Here is a 16,701-nt window from a genome sequence, read left to right on the forward strand (position 1 = left end):
TTTCATATATGTTATAGCGTAATATGTTGCAGTTGCTTCGCTCAGTGCACACTTGGTGTGGCATGTGTCAACGTCAACGCGCGTTGTTTGCAGCTCCGCAGGGCAAGCAAATGTTTCTTTAATGTCTCCTTTGTCCGCTGCTTGACACTCTTTGGCCAGGCCTGGCTTACATATGGATATGCATTTGGCGCCTAAATGTGCTGCAGCCTTGACTTGAGTTGCGTTGCATGCAGCCAGCAGCCAGCCTAGCTTAAATTCCTCAATTGTTGTCACAATCGCAACGTTTGGTTGCCTTTCAACAAACAGCGTGCGCAACTGTTGCATTCGGGGCAACCCACTGTGCGCCTGGCGCCAGATAAATTACTGAGTAAGCAGAAGTCCAGTGTCTAGCCTTTTGTTTGAGCCAAGCAGCCATAGGCCTGCAGTCTCTCTCTCTAAGCACAAAAGGTAAATGAACAAGTGATTTTATTGCAAGGATAACAGCACAACAGACAGACAGCGGACAGACAGGCGAGCACAAACCAAAAATAAGGAAGTAACGCCACAAGCCATTTTAAAGGTCAGGTACTACTATTTACCTGGCCGAACAGGTATTTTTTGCACTGCCATTGCCTTTACTGCTAATTTATCAAGTGTGTTAGCAGCCTCTGCTCTTTATAATTACCCAGGCTGCAGCCAAGTGGAAATCTATCTATACCAGGGCAGCACACAATATGTAAACACAAGGCAAATATCGCTTAGAGGGGGCAGCAATAATTTGGAGACGCAAATAGAAATCACACATAAGGCAGCAGCAGCAGCCCCATGCATAGCTTGGCTAAGTATCTTATTAACCGATGCGGCTGCTGCTGCGGCTGCTGCTACTGCATGCCACACTGTTGTGGCATGAACCTTAATATTGGCAGCCCCAAAGCGATCTCGATTTTGGTGCGGAACAATTTAGAGGCTGCGTAGCTTCTGTGTAATTTTATAATCACTTGAGGGCACTGAGCAAATCAAAATCAATGAGAAAGAAGCTCTCGTACAATTTTTTTCTGTTGTTTTCTGTTGCGCTAATAAGCTTGAGGGTGTTTTATGAGCCACAAAGAGCAGCGTGGGAAATAACTGTGAGTTCTCTGTTTTGGCCACATACTGAGCACAAGTAGAGTTCAATTTGAAAGCGTGTTGCGTGCTTAAAGATATTGCGAAATTCTTCAAGTTGTTGTGGGTTGCAAGTTAGGAATAAAATCGTTAAGCTTTGCATCTAATTGTGTATTATGAATCCTTTTTGCATGCATTTGATTGCCGCTTTAGGTTTTAAGTTTATAAGTTTTGGCTTGCGGCTGTCACGTTTGCTCCCTCCGAGTATCTCAGTTCGATACAGCAGCCAATTAGTTGTCTGATATATTTAATTATTTAATTGGGGGCTATACATACTATACATACTCCCGCTCAGACAGTGGCAAATCTCAAACACACAGCTGTACATGTGTTGGTGAAATTTTAAATTTTCCCAAACATTATCTCACGCAAGGACTAAGACGCGCCCTATTAAAGTGTAAATAAATACATATGTATAACTGTATGTATGTGGGTAATAAGTTAAGCACACTTTGCTTAAACTATCGTAAGGACTGTTTCTGGTCACCAGATGTCGCCACACACACACACACACACATACAAACGCACATGCATGTGTATTGACATTGCTGATTTCCATGAAAAATCGCAAGAGTCCCGCTGACGCCAACCGAAGGTTGCAATGTGTAAATACACACACACACACACACACATAGAGAGATTTAACAATTTATACATACATACGCACGTTTGGCTTTTCTCGTTTCAGTGTGAATTGCGCACATGTGTCTGACACGTTACAATATAAATATATATATATTGTATATTCTCGCCGCCGTCCTGTCTGTGGTACATCACTCCCCTCATTGTTTGAGTTTTTCTGATGAGGCGAAAAACACGTGATCCTTGAAACAGTTGGTTATGCATTTAAAGGCAGCGACTGCAAAACAGATACACAGATGATTAATTATGGGGTATATATGATTAGAATTTTCGAAAATCATGTAAACAAATGTTAACAATATTAATTGAAATTAAGTTTGATGGCAAATAAAATTTATTTTTCAATGACTATATCCAATTGAATTATTTCACAAAAGTCATTAGTCATACACAAATTAAGAGATGCGCGCGGCTGATAGCGCTACCTGATCTATCAGACAGTGTGACGAGGTAATTAGACTATGCAGACTAAAAGCCATTAGTCCTGGCCCTACAGGTAGAGAGTGCTGCTGCCTATTGTCATGGCAACTCGCAACTTATGAATGCTTTTCAAAATCTGCGTATATAGTAAATGAATACGCTTGATATGCGCTTAATATGATATTAACTCAGCAGCACGGAAGCCAAATCAATAAGTGCAACCTTAGCTAATTTTTTATAGGAGTGAGTACGATAACTATACTAATATATCACAGTGGTAACTCTAGCTGGGTTCCAAAAAAATGAAAACAAGAAAGTTGAAGAATTTCTTGCTTTTTTAGGCAGGTTGGCTCAAGTTACGCCGACACATACAAACAGCAGTAAAAAGAAAACGTGCAGACAATATCCTTGAACTTTTCAGTTTTGTCAAAAGAAGAGTTGAAAAACTTTTAGCTGCGCCTACATTTTTCGTTTGGCTTGCGCGGGTTACGTGTGCTTTGGCCTCTGCTTCTGCCACTGCCACTGCCACTGGCGTCTGGTCAAAGCAACAGGTAAACTGGTTAGCCGCTTATCGAATCTTGCCTACTTGCTGCTCAAAGTGGCATAAAGTATAAATACAAGTGTGCAGGAGAGAGCAACTAACTTGCAACGCTTGCAACATACCCTATCCTATATAATGGAATAATTCTGCTCTTCACACACGTTTGTATTCTATGCTATTCTATATGCATTTAATATCAATTGAGCAGCTTTACAAATATTTATATATTTTAAATTTGTTTAAAGGGTATCCCATATCGTGTTATCTTGTCTTAGCCTAAGCTAAAGCACACATCTGCTGAGCAAGCTGATTGAATGAAAAGAATGGCTGTGTTTAATGTCTTAGCGACCAAAGAGCCGACCCAAAGCTGGGGACGCAGGCTACAGGTCTGTCATAGTATTACGCTGCAGCTTTGGGTTTTGGGGCTCCTTAAAAACTCGCCATGATTATGCGAAATTTAAACATTTTCCTAGAAATTCCTTTTTTGTACTGCTAACTGCCCTTTCGTTTATCAATATCAATGCATTCTCGATTTCTTTTGTCGCTTAAGTTCCTTTGTATGAAAAGCTTTAATCAAATCTAAATCATGTGATTCAATTGATTCTAGCACATTGTTTCAGATAAAGTAACACTATCCAATTGAATCCCTTCGCTTTCTAACCTATCCAGAGTCGAATTGTAGTAGAGCATTAAAGACAATGAGTATAGCACTTTGTAGGAATGCAGAGCAAGCGAACATGGAAGTGACCAATGTGCGGAATTCCCCATGGCGTTGTTAAAGCTGGAATTACAGTGGGTGCCACTTATGAGCACTCGCTTTACACCGCTGTAAGTAGTTTGCACTTCAACTGTAAAGAGGCAAGCAGTTAATAAAATTTGCCTACAAAATGCACAATTTCAGCCACTGTACTTACTCAATGACGTCACTGCGAACGTGTGTGTATCGAACTCAAACATGTATGCAGCATATTGCCGCTCGTGTCGCACTTGTTCGCAATTTACAATTGCTGCACTGCTCACACATTTACTAACAACAGTGGGCAACAAAAATAAAAAAGTTCTTTTTATTTATAAAATTTAGTTTTAAATTCTCTTTTGACGCGAACGTGAACGGACGTGCGCGCTGCAGCTCCGAACGTGTGTTAAAGAATGGGTCTGAAATAAATGAATATAATAATATTATGAGAAAGAAAGTCGAGTGCAAATAAAACAAGAAATTAATCAATTAATTGCGTGAAACGTTTATGTAAATGAATTGTTAAGTGAAGCGTACAAAATAAAAATAAATAAGTTTTGAAACTAAAAATACGTTGAATTCTTTTGGATTACGCGCATTAACTGGATTGTATCGCTGCCTGGATTATTATGGCAATCGTCGCAGACAAACTTTATATGCAGTTAAATGCAGCCGAACTGGCGGCAATCATCAAAAAAGGTATGTACAATTTTTATAAAAATAAAAAATAGTTTTTGAGGCTTAAAAAATTAGTGTTTAAGGTATACATCGATGTGGTTAATAACAGTAGTGCTAACTACAAAACAGCTGCCAACATATTGTTTTTAGCTGCTCTGCACAGCTATTTGTAATAAATATCTGAAATTGAAACGTCTGGCAAACGAATAGAAAATAACCAGCTGTGTGCTGTATAAATGGAAAGCCAGCTGATGATGACTACAGCGGCAGAGGCTTGGCACCACACGCCCCAGGGTCAGCAGCAACCCCCCACCTTTGGGTCTTGGGGTAGGGGGCAAAGAGTTTATATCCTGGCACTGCTCGCTTTGTTTAATTGTAAAATTTTGCTAACTGCTTTTGATTTGTCGACAAATACACATTTAGTCTTTTAGTTATTTATCAAACACATAATTTATTTTCTTTTGCCTTTGGGTCTGCTCTGGCTCTGCTTTGGTCTGTTGTATTCTCATTGTTTACCCGTCTATCGGATGCGCGGCGTCGTCAACGCTGGCGCCACATCCACAAGCTCTCGGGCGCCATTTGGCAATCGCATTTAGCAGTTGCGATTCAGCATATACACACTACTGCCTTTCCCATCGCCTTTTCTTGGGTCACCCCGGCGTCTGATTGCTGAGCGCTGCAGAGGGAGTGGGGCAAAGTGACATCTGCTGTCGCCGTCGTCGTTGTCGTTTGGCTATTTTAAACGCAAATAAATTGTTTTGCAGTCTTAGATTTTCATAGCTGGCATGCAATTTCATTTTCATTTTCATTTTCAGTGCTTACTATTGCTAATGAATATTTAGCTAAAGATTGTTAACACCTCACAACAGTTGGCAGTTCAAAACTGAGCCGCTCTGGCCAAGAGCAACGACCTGCTGCTGCTGCTGCTGCTGTAGGCGCAATTTGCAAAGCTTGCACTATTTTGGCTGCTTAAATGCGAAAGTCAATAAACAGTTACTATCGTGACTATCTTTCTGATGAACGTTTTCAAGTCTTAGTTATGCATTCGAATTGCTTTCATTCATAAAAGTGACGCATCACAATTTGAAATTGCATACATCATCATATAGGTATGGAACGTACTTATTTCCCTACTATAAGCGATAAGCAGAGGCTCCCACACTTAGACTTTTCACCCTTGAGTCGCAGACTCTATAGTCTGATAACCTTGACTGACACTTTCGGACTGAGAACTGAATTTTCAAAGCCGCACTTATAGTGAGTTATTCGTTTTAGTTAAAAAGCCCCCATAATATCCAAATGGCTTAAGATTTCTCGATGCCGATAACTCACATACATATGTTAGCTCTATTTATACAGCTTGAACTGGATAATTCACTTTGCAAATTGCGCTGCTAAAATTAGCCCATGGAGACGCTGTCTATAGATAAATAAAGAAGTTATAAATAGTTGTGTTAAGCAGCGCTAACACACCTAGTCACATGTATAATACGTATACGTATATCAATAAACCCTGAGTAGGTGTTAATAGCCGATCGACAGAGAGAGACAGCGCATGAGTAACAGAGAGATAGAGAGAGTTCCTAAGACTAGATCTATGAGTTAGTTTTGGCGCATTGCAATGAACTTGAAATGGTTTTTTTATTTGCAGCAACGCATCAAGTGAATCGCGTATCTGAACACTTGTATATATATTTTTTTTAATGCCTTTAGAGGTCATTGCTGTACAAGAGTGAGGCAAATCGGCTGGTAAACTGGTTTTATTTTCGGTTTGCAATGTGAATAACTTGCATTTACATTTTTAAAGGCATTTTATTTTTGCACTGCTCTGCGACCGACTGACTGAAGTATCTGACACAATTGCTTGATGTTTCAGCTTGAATAATACCCCAAATTTGTTACTTGCAGACTCACCTAGCTCCAATGATCGTGATGCGGGCTTTTGCTCAGCCAGTTCCGGCAGTGAGGGTGGCGACGATCTGCCCATGGAGCCGCCCATGGAGGCCAAGCCAATGGCGTTGGTGCGCAACAAGCGCAAGAGCACAGAACCATCCAAAGTCATAGACTCATCCACAGTTAGTCATAGTCACAGTCACAATCACAGTCACAGTCGCAGTCTCAGTCAGAGTCACACAACGTTGGGTCCATTGAAGAAGCGCATACGTTATACCTCATCAGCTGACTCGGGGGTGCTGCTAACGCCACCCGCCGAGTGCTCACCCCCACCGCCTGGCAGCGCTGGGCTGGAGCACGTGTGTCGAACTAGTCAAGCGCTGGCGCCACATTGCCACGAGGCAATGCCACATCCGGCGCACGTTTTTGTGCGACATCCAGGTGTGACAACGCTGCATCGTGATTACGCAGCCACGCAGCCGGAGCAGGAGGCACCCTTGGAGCTAGTTACGAAGAAGCAGCCACAGCAGCACAACAACAACAACAGCAAGTCAAAGCAGGCTGAAGGCGAAAGTGAACTCAGTTTAGAGCTAAACATCGAGGAGGACAACGACAACGATAACGGCAAAGGAGGAGCGCGACCGCAGCAGCGCAACTACAAGAACATGACACGTGAGCGTCGCATCGAGGCCAATGCGCGAGAGCGCACACGTGTCCACACCATATCCGCCGCTTATGAAACATTGCGTCGCTCTGTGCCCGCTTATGCCAGCTCCCAAAAGCTGTCGAAGCTTTCGGTGCTGCGCGTCGCCTGCTCCTACATTCTGGCGCTGAGTCGCATGGCCGGCGAGGACTACAGCGCGGACAGGTCAGAGCCATCGATAGCCGAGTGCATGGAAGCCGTCACCGCAACAATTCAAACCGAGGGCAAGGTCAAACGCAAGAAGGATGAGTAGACGACTGCACTTGCCTCCCAAACGTTGTACCAAGACTGAGTTGCAATTATTGTTACACACACACACACACACACTGTCTATGTCTATGTATGTATATATGTATTTGTAGCTGATGTTCGCTATATAGTCATACTGCTAGCTTTATGGGTTTGCCAAGCTTCTTTTATAAATTATTTAACAAGTTTCTAATTGTAATTAGTTGTCCATAAAGTATGAGGCGATATTAAACTATATATATATGTAAACTGCGATGTGATGTTATTTTAAAGTCGCCTGTAACCTTTACTCTTAATGTACATATACGAGCGTAAGCAGGAAATTCCTAAACTATATACAGAAATGCCTAAAAGACAAACAACTATAACGATAATGACAATAATTGTTTAGCTTTAACACACAATTCGTTAAGAATCGCATGGGGGATATATTTGACTAGTTTTACATAAATGTAATCGAACTGATAATCTCATTTTATATATGCGTTTAAAAATATTTAAGTGCCATGAAGCAGAAGCAAAAGTAACAGCTTGAATACAAAATAGACTATCTTTGAAAACTGAAATTTTTTGCATTTTGTGTATTACTCATGGTGGGTGCGAGCGTACCCGAAAATGTGGTTAACGCTAACAACAAATTGGAGCTACATATGTATACGTTGGGCTTATCTTATCAAATCAAAACAAACCATTTGACGAGCAGCCCAAAACTCAACAGGTGTCGGGTCAGGTTCAGGTGCACCAAGCGAAACACCCAAACACACGCACACAGAGACACACACACTCCCTGAGCAAAGCTGTTGGAAACGTATTTTGGCCCACAGCCGAACTAAAAGCTGCCGCAGCTTATCAGTCACAAAAATAGTACAGCAGTGTATGTGTGTGTGTGTGTCTATGTGTTTGTGTGCTAATCTAGCCAACAGGCGCTATTACTTTTTATCGTATGTCGACTAGGCTAACCTGGTACATGCGCACCTATGACGTACATTGAATGCAATGCTGTTTATCTAACACTTGCATCTACTTGACCCACTGTGCAATAACTGCATTCAATTACATCAGCTTACACTTGTAAGCCCAGAGCAAAAACATTGGCAACTAATTAATTAGATCAAGCCAAGCAGCCAACATCTGTTCGACTATTAAGCTATTCATGCAAATCACGCCATGATTCAGCCCCAGACACTAATCGACAACGCCATATGATAATGGGCAGACAACTAACTGTAAGATTATTGATCTCGTTTTGATGGAAATCTAAGCTGATGTAATGCCAACTTTTGATTGCAATGCCCACAAAGGCAGTTGTGCCAGTAAATTGCAAATATTATAATTCCAGGCTTTGCCTAATCCCTCGATCCGTAAATCATTGCAATATAGCGTATGCCAGTCACATCGTCATCCACTGGCGTCAGGCGTCTGCAGCAATGTGGTTACTATTCCTAGCGAAAGTGCCAGTTGCCAATATTTAATGCCAGACTTGTTTATGGCCCAGACGCTGGCTTAGATACTGTTAGGCTAATGTGCGCGCCACGTCGAAGGGTTTGTACTATGCATAGCCAAACATGGCAGCACTTTAAAAAAAAAGTATCAATTATTTCTTAAATTTCATTAATATACATAATTGGCAATGCCACCTTACGAAGCAAAAAATCGTAGTAAGCAGTGCAAAAAGCAAAAAGTCAATATGAACGCATTAAGATTGCTGGAATTTCTGGGGTGCATTGTTAACCGAAAACTAAGGTTACGAACACAGCAGCAACAGCAACAAAATCGAAGCGTGGAGAGTAAACAAACTCGTCCAGCGTCCAGCGTCCGGCGTCGGGCAAGAGGCAAGAGCAGCCTGACTGACGACAATGCCGAAAAAGGACGTAAGCGATGTGCCCAACTACCATATAAAAATTGTTTAAGCAGCCAAGTATAAGATTGATATCGAATGATTTTCCAAGAAATGGGATGCCGACACACAACGTTTCCTTAGTCGGCGCAGCGCGCCTAATATACAGGATGAGTCCTTAAAAAAAGCGCACATGCGAATAAATTAAAATTCAAGCCTAAGTTAATTTGATTTATAAATATATACATATGTGTGTATATATATTTTGAGGCAGCCCAAACCAGATGCTTGCCTCTCGCGCATCTGATGCAGCTGATCTTGCCCTGCTTTGGAGAATAACTAAGACTGTCAACACGTTACAAGCGCTTAGCATGTAATTGATTCTGACAGCGCTTAAACTCGCTCGACTTGGACTCGGAGTCCAGCGGATTAGCCGCGCCTTGTAAGGCTAAAAAGAAGAAGGTGATTGATTCTCAGACGCAGCTGGACACTGTTTTCAAACAATACTTGTGTGTGTACATCTTCACATGAAAATAAGTATTTTTGACTCGACTGCGTTTTTTCACATTTAGTGATTTTTTTTTGGCCCATCTGTAATTCGGTCGGCAAGCGGCACTTATGGTAGCAAGGCTACAATAGTGTGAGTTGGCTCGCATGCGAAACGAGTTGCATTCCATTGACCATTTCAAACAATTGAGCGCTGGCCAGGAGCAGCCTGTGCGACAAAGACTAAAGCCACGAATTTCGAATATAGTCGCGCTCCAGAAGCATTGATTGCCTCGTTGCCGACTACACAAATGGAATATTAATATGCGCTTCTTTTTGCTGCAGCCGGGAGAGTCCAAGAAAGGGACTGTCTGACTGCCTGAGACCATAAAAAGTGGTGCAAAATTTTGTCAATTGGTGCGAATGAATTTGTAGTCGGTCGGTCGCTCGGTCGGTCGGTCTGACTGTCAACTTTACTAACAATTTTTAGTAGAGCGCAGCAGCTTAGTAATATTTAAATATTTGCTGCGAATTGAGTAATAACTTAATCAACAACAAATTGCTGCAATGACTGCAAATATGCTGAACATGTGGCAAAGAATCAATTAAAGTCTGAAAATATGAAATTAATAAGCAATTTGTGCTCCAACCAGAACCACTTACAACAGCAACTGGTTGCCTACCTGTCCAGGTTACCTGCAACAAGCGCCACACGCATGCTGCTGCTGATTTTGAGCGAAAGCGACTACCGCGAATTATTGCATTCTTATGCTTCTTGTTTCGCTCAACATGTTGTTTTAATTGTTGGGGACACATATACATATTTTCAGCGTGGCAGCAACATTTTAATTTCGGCAACATCGGGCATTTTCTTGACTCTTTTTTTAAAGCTCATAATTAATTCAGGGTTTGATTAATTACACAAAATTGGCTGCTCACATCACGTCAGCTCGTCATGTTCATCAGCACGTCCTCTCAACAGCGCAGAAATTATTGAACCACAATTGATTTATTTTTCAATGCTGGGAGCAATGGCCTAGAAAAGATTTCGCGACAGTTTAAGCCAAGTATTCCTAATTTTCAGTTAGGAAAAACAAAGCAGAGTAGCACCAGCAGCAGGCAAAGCCATGCGAAGACCATAAAAGAGCATAAGGCATGCCTGTCACGTTGAAACTTGAACCATAAATAATAATTTTTTGCCCTTTATTGGTAAAAGTTACCTACGGACACAGCCTTGGGCTGGAGCTGGGCCCGACTTGCCGTTGACGTTTTCGGCTATCCCCAGTGCCTATTTTGATGCCACATGTCAACTGCCTTGCTCAACATATGTAGACATAAACGCCTGTTGAACACAGCAGGCATGCTGACCAGAGGACGACGTCTATAACTATAATCGGTTATCATATTTTATAATCAATTGCGAGCACAAGTAATGTCAGTGTCAGTGGCTGCGATTTCTGGACTCTGTACAACAAATAGACAAAGGTTGCTTAGTTCCGTTGAGATCTGAACAATTTGCTTCGATTTTGTTATACACATAGACCGCAATTTAATACAACCACATATTGATCTCACAATTTAAAAGTCGATTACAAATAGATTAGCGATGGAGATGCGAAGAAGTGGTTAAACGTAAACCGGGAAAGGATCGAGCTGTAAGTTGGCCCCCATTAGTCTTATTAATATTGTAATAAAATTCTCTTTGAACTCACTCAGTCTCAGCAGATGCGGACACAGGAAGGTCTCAACAGAAACATGCCATAGCTTGACATCTCCATATATGAAAAGCATATCCACATCCTCTGGATTCATGCGGTGTCGAAAGTTAACCAGCAATTTACCGTCCACATACACTTCGTAGTGAGTCTTGCGGCAGGCCACCAAGATTACAAACGCCTTTCCGGGTCCCAAATGCGTGTGTAGGCGCGACACTTCACTATTGACCCACTCATCGTTTATATACGCACTCCTGACTATGACTGCTTTGCCCATCTTGGCTTTGCTGGTGCGCAGAAACGTGGGATTGAACATAAACGAAACCGTTGGCTGTGGCCAAATGTTTTGGCCACACTGCAAAGCCACGCGGAACTCTTGGGGCATAAGGCGCACGCGTCCCTCAATGCGTAGAGCACGTCCATCGATTAGTTTTCTATCCGATGACAAATATCCGTAAAATGGCATATTAATTTTTGACACGATCTCTTCATGCTGTCTGAGATATATAGACGGCACCTCGATGCGCAGCCAGTCATTGGGCATCGTGTGTGCGCCCATGGCCCGTGGTTTGCCCTCAGTTAAGGGCACTAGGCCAGCCGCGGAGTGAGAGATGCGTATGGGATACTCTGTAACGTAAAATTTATCAACGACCATGTCGAAGACACCACCGCGTATATCGACGCCAACGATCCATTTGATTGGCATGCGATAAACATATTGAGCAAAATGATATCCGTTTACTGAAATGTAAAATGATTCCTCTGTGAGTAGCACCTGCATCCAAAAGGGGTCTCCATGCTTTAGCTGAAATGGCAAGTTTGAAGAGTTCTCCTGCAGCCCCCATTTATCCATGATGCGTGTATTGCGGATCATAAAGTTCTGCGGCAATCTGGCGCCAATGCGCAGTGGAATGTCGTGACTGCGCTGCTGATCGCAGTGCTTGGTGCTAAAGAAATCAATTGAGAAGTTCTCACAGTCCAATTGTATTACTCCATGAATAAAGAAACTGAGTCCTGGCATTGGCGGTTCCTGCAACTCAAAGTGATGCCGCATACGCGTTAAGCTGCGCTCCTCATAGAATGTGGACATAGGATCAAGTTCGCGCCGCAGGACAACGCTACGAGCACCTTGATAGATATTCATGGCCTTTCAGCCCGCCCACGCCTCTTTCGCATGCTCAAAATATTCACTTTATGAAAATGGCTTGAAATTCAATCGAGAGGCAACAATTTTGACAATGTACTTATTAAAACTTTACAAAATATGTTTCGTTAGTTTACGAGTTAAATTATGACAGACTAGAGTTGCCACACATCGATAGCAGTCCAAAGCTCGATCGATATCGATGTATCGTGAAGAATTTAAAAACAATCGCTGGCGCTCGTGCAAATATTAATTTAAATTTATACTGTGTATAACAACATTATATTACTTTAATTTCTCAGATCAATAAAATAAAGAAATAGAAATATTTAACATGTATTAGGAGCACAATGCTTTCTTAAAATTATGACTTTAAATGAAATGTGGATTTACAATATTTTTAAGCGCTAACAACTGATTGATGTGTGTATGTATATAAGGAAAAACAAATTTACTGCCTTTTAAATAACTTCTTAACAATATTTCGATATATAGAGACGTGAACATTTAAACGTTATGTATAGAAAAAAAGGTTTAAGCTTATGCAATTTTAAATGTATGTACAAAATATTATTAATGCATATTATTGTCACAAAAGGCAAAAGTGAGTAACAAGGCTTAAGGCATTCGAGTTTCAATTCAAATTCAAAAGTCATCCGAGTACATGGGATTGTGATAGATTCGCACACTTTTGCCCTTAACATTAGCATTGTGACCTAGCGTGACATTCCACAACTTGATGTCACCCTGAATATAGACTGTATCCACAATTTCTGGATCCACTTGGTACTTAAACTCTGTTATAAACTTGCGATTCACATAAACTTCAAACGATTTGTTTGCAGAGCATACAATTGCCAATGAAAATGTGCGTCCAGGTCGCAGGTTAGTGTCAAGCTCTGATCTTTCCTCCTCGGCCCAAGCACCATTATGCCAGGCATTACGACAGACAACAGCTTTGCCCATGGTGCTGCTGCTAGTTTGCGAGAATCGCGGGTTTAAATGGAATGCAATAATAGGATGTGGCCAAATATCCTGACCCTGTTGCAGGTTGATGTAAAACGAGTGTGGCAAAAGGCGTACACGTCCTTCAATCTTCAGACAGCGGCCTTCTCTTAGAGATTTAGGTGCCAACTTACCGTAGTAAGGCAGTGTAAGTCCCTGATTCTGATGTATATTAGTACATTTAACATTTTCCTTTGACGGACTTTGTGTTAGTTTCGCTGGCGAGCTGATCAGACACCATTCATGAGGTATACTAATGGTTTCCTCAGCACCTGCGTCGATCTCATCCGTTTCGGTATCCAGCAGCTCCGTAATAGTTTGTTCAGCTGACTCTGGTAAGCGCTGCGGATAGCTTTCAACCATGGTGCGTTGCATTTCCACATCCTCAACGTCGCCTTTGACTTCGAGTATGCGTACTGCCTCAAAGGGCAGTCGGTGCGAATACTCGGCAAAATGCTGTCCATTCACCGAGATCATATAGCATTGTTTGGTGACAAGCACCTGTATGGAGAATCTCTCAGCACGCCGTAGTAAAAATGGCAGCGCTGAGGAGACCTCCTCGCGACCCCAAACATTATGAACTTTGGTATTGCGCACTATATAGTTTTGCGGAAGTCGAGGATTGATGTGCAGAGCAATGTCTCGTGGTTCGTTCTTGTACACAAAGTTGATTGAAAATCTGCAACAAACCGTATGAGTTTATTATAAATGGAATATTGATATATTTGATTACTTACCTCTCGCAATTGCTGGCTATTTTGCCACGTACAGTGAAGCTGACCCCTTCACATAGTTGGCCAATTTCATCGTTATAATATTTGGGGAGTGCGTCGGAATATTCGTAGAACGAAGCCTAAAAATGAAAGCATAGCTTAATAATTAAACAATTTCAAAAATTAAATATTACAATGCTAATCAGCTGTGCATTACTACGCGTTTCATCGTGCAATGCATTCAAATATCTGTATAACGACATTATGGCACTAACAATGTAAACATATAGACAACAAGCCAACTGAGTTGAATTTACCCTGACCAAATTTAGTCTAGCATTGAAATTTTTCCATTTAAGTGCTATGAATGCTACACAAGCATGAGCAGACTCAAGTACAGTGAAACAATTAAATTCTTTATGTTTATATTTAGCTTATACACTTGTAGTTTCAACCTTAGCTTGGAGTGGGAGCACTCTCGGGCTGCTTACCTCATTTAAGCCACCCTTCTTTGCCTGATGACAACAGCAGAGCAGCTTTTGACACACAGCCTTCAAGCACATGTTTGTTTTGGCTTAAATTTAATTATTATTAACTTTTGCTTCAACTAGTATGATCACAGCTGGAATAAGCGCTTTGTTTTAAAGGTAGTTTTGTTGTTATGCTGTATATGTGCACATAAGAAAACGTGTACAGATGTGTATTCAGGGGCTATATTTGTACGATGACCACCGACTAATCACCACCGATTTGCACGACCTTTGTGTATATATATAACACTCTTTTACAGCATTTTTATATTTATTTATATTTTTATTTTAGTTTTAGTCTTATTATTATTGATTTTTTTCGAAGTCGTTGCTCTTGCTCCTTGCTTTGTTTTTTGTTGACTCACAATTTAGCGTGCGAGTCGCGTTAAACTTGAATAAAGTTTGGGCGGAGAGAGACTTGAAAACAAAAGCGATAAGCTATAAAAAGCTTTGTGTTAAAAACAGCTGATGAGAAAGCTTTTGCGCGCGAGCGGCGTAACAAAGCAAATGTAAATAAATGCTTGGAAAGCACACCGAATGTGAAGCAAAAGCAAAGACGCAATAGCTGAGAGCGCTTTTGGCATGTTTATAGAATGAAGCTAAAAATGCTTTTAAGCAAAGTGCGAAAACAATATTCTGTTACGCACTTATTGAAATTAGTGCATGTGTATGTATTATTGCAATTGTGTATACATATTTACATACATATATGTATGTGCATATGCATTTATGAAACTGTTATACGTACATTAAAACCCGTTGCATCCACAACTTCTATGTCTGCATTTGCCAATTCATCGGCTTCCCATTCACATATTTGTTGGCAAGAAGCGCTTGCTTCCACTGCAAAATCAATATCATCTGTGTCCATTACATTCTTTTTCATTTTGTTTAATTTGTTGCGTGCCGATAAGTTGTGCTTATACTGACGTAACCACTGTTCGCGACAATGAAACTCGAATAACTGTAGACGCTGCCGTGTATGATAGTAAAGCAAACTCTGGGGTAAATTGAATTTGTTTTGCCAGAGTGCATTCGACAGACAGATGAATTCGCGAACTGAACTAACAACGAGCCACGCTATTGCAGTCATACTAAACGAGCAAGCGGTCACTACACAAATACAATCTTTGTTATACTCTCTCTCTCGCTTTGCACTCACGCACACGTGTTTACAAACTCTCTCTCTCTCTCTCACAGTCACAGACAGACACAGACGCAAGCTTTGCGGGCTTATGAGATTGCTCTCGCGCAATAGTTTTCGATATTGCTTAGCACTGGAAAACCGACCGGCAGGTAGTAGGTGCTGTTACTTTGGGTTAAACTTATTGACTGTTTAAATATTTGATAAAAATACGCGCTTCTGCTTATCTTTGATATTAAATTGATACGCCCACATAGATTATGGGTTTAAACTTATGTATAATTAATAACACATACTATGGTTGACATACGTGTGCATTATCTATGTGTGTACTCACATCAATATCGGCATTCAAATGTAAACGGTTTTCCTTGCCATCGCGGGAGTTACAATCGGCCGAATGGTTGCGCCTTCCACAGCAACAAATCATTGTATTGCCCCAAAGTTGTACTACTGCAAACTAATAGTGCTTAAACTGTCCGATAATGTGGAAAATAATTACCAACCTTATCAGCCAATGTTGTATTTTCAGGCTACTTGCAAAAGCTTTAGATAAAAATATGTATATTCGCAATTTTATCTTTGTATGTTGTTGGAATACAAGCTGTTGCAAAATAGTGCTAAGAATTTATATACATCCACCTTGAACTGCGAGAAATATTCAACTGATGCTACAAACCGTATTTTTGTCTTAATTAATATGTATAGAGCCATATGAACAATCTGCTCAGTTACAAACACATGCACATATACATATATGTGAGAATATGACATCACGGACTCAGCTGTTGCTGTGGGTGTTAAATATTTACCGCACTGCTTAGGTAAAAATAATCAACAAATGATAAACAATATAGTTTTTTCTTAGTAAGAAATATTAACTGATCAAATTACATTTAAATTGTCGTACATTTGAAAGGCACAAGGACATAGCCTTGATTATTTTTCATTGAGTGATGCTCTTTCTTAAGCTTCAAGTTTAATGCATACAAATTCTATTAGAATAGACAATATAAAATATATATGTATATAATTTGTATATATAATTGTTGATTAAATTTAACAAGATTTTCAATTTTAAGCAAAATACTTTCTAAAAACGAATATTTAAAGCTTAACACTAAT

At 40.7% G+C, this 16,701-nt stretch overlaps 3 protein-coding genes across 5 annotated transcripts; 1 reads left to right on the forward strand and 2 right to left on the reverse strand.

The window, feature by feature from the left end:
* The first annotated feature begins 3,849 nt into the window (after positions 1-3,849).
* On the forward strand, positions 3,850-7,571 carry LOC108597489 (protein atonal homolog 8). Its single transcript, XM_017984070.1, has 2 exons — positions 3,850-4,178; positions 6,066-7,571. Exons 1-2 carry the CDS (start codon positions 4,109-4,111, stop codon positions 7,004-7,006), a joined length of 1,011 nt encoding a protein of 336 aa, XP_017839559.1. The 5' UTR covers positions 3,850-4,108; the 3' UTR covers positions 7,007-7,571.
* A 3,200-nt stretch (positions 7,572-10,771) lies between these two features.
* LOC108600837 (galectin-4) lies at positions 10,772-12,396 on the reverse strand. The gene is made up of 2 exons (XM_017988636.2): positions 11,038-12,396; positions 10,772-10,978 (listed from the first exon to the last, which is right to left on the reverse strand). Exons 1-2 carry the CDS (start codon positions 12,182-12,184, stop codon positions 10,926-10,928), a joined length of 1,200 nt encoding a protein of 399 aa, XP_017844125.1. The 5' UTR covers positions 12,185-12,396; the 3' UTR covers positions 10,772-10,925.
* Positions 12,397-12,513: 117 nt separating this feature from the next.
* Positions 12,514-16,040, reverse strand: LOC108596325 (galectin-8). 3 transcript variants are annotated; one of them, XM_017981951.1, is made up of 3 exons: positions 15,181-15,540; positions 13,927-14,042; positions 12,514-13,868 (listed from the first exon to the last, which is right to left on the reverse strand). In XM_017981951.1, the coding sequence occupies exons 1-3, from the start codon at positions 15,523-15,525 to the stop codon at positions 12,830-12,832; spliced, it is 1,500 nt and encodes a 499-aa protein (XP_017837440.1). In that variant the 5' UTR covers positions 15,526-15,540; the 3' UTR covers positions 12,514-12,829. The 3 variants fall into 3 exon arrangements, with proteins under 3 accessions (XP_017837440.1, XP_017837450.1, XP_017837459.1); XM_017981961.1 differs by lacking the exon at positions 15,181-15,540 and adding an exon at positions 15,914-16,040 and having other exon boundaries at positions 12,515-13,868; XM_017981970.2 differs by lacking the exon at positions 15,181-15,540 and adding an exon at positions 14,394-14,683 and having other exon boundaries at positions 12,516-13,868.
* Between the last annotated feature and the right edge of the window lie 661 nt (positions 16,041-16,701).

Source organism: Drosophila busckii, chromosome 2L (genome assembly GCF_011750605.1).
Source record: "Drosophila busckii strain San Diego stock center, stock number 13000-0081.31 chromosome 2L, ASM1175060v1, whole genome shotgun sequence".
In the NCBI taxonomy this organism is placed as follows: Eukaryota; Metazoa; Arthropoda; class Insecta; order Diptera; family Drosophilidae; genus Drosophila; species Drosophila busckii.

Bases quoted from the DNA above. Each gene is read 5' to 3' on its own strand.
- LOC108596325 (XM_017981951.1), bottom strand. From the start codon at position 15,525: ATGACTGCAATAGCGTGGCTCGTTGTTAGTTCAGTTCGCGAATTCATC. The intron at 14,043-15,180 runs GTACGTATAACA...TTTCATTTTTAG, and splicing joins TGGATGCAACGGGTTTTAAT to GCTTCGTTCTACGAATATTC. The intron at 13,869-13,926 runs GTAAGTAATCAA...GGTTTGTTGCAG, and splicing joins ATAGCCAGCAATTGCGAGAG to ATTTTCAATCAACTTTGTGT.
- LOC108597489 (XM_017984070.1), top strand. From the start codon at position 4,109: ATGGCAATCGTCGCAGACAAACTTTATATGCAGTTAAATGCAGCCGAA. The intron at 4,179-6,065 runs GTATGTACAATT...TGTTACTTGCAG, and splicing joins GGCGGCAATCATCAAAAAAG to ACTCACCTAGCTCCAATGAT.
- LOC108600837 (XM_017988636.2), bottom strand. From the start codon at position 12,184: ATGAATATCTATCAAGGTGCTCGTAGCGTTGTCCTGCGGCGCGAACTT. The intron at 10,979-11,037 runs GTGAGTTCAAAG...GCCAACTTACAG, and splicing joins TCCGCATCTGCTGAGACTGA to CTCGATCCTTTCCCGGTTTA.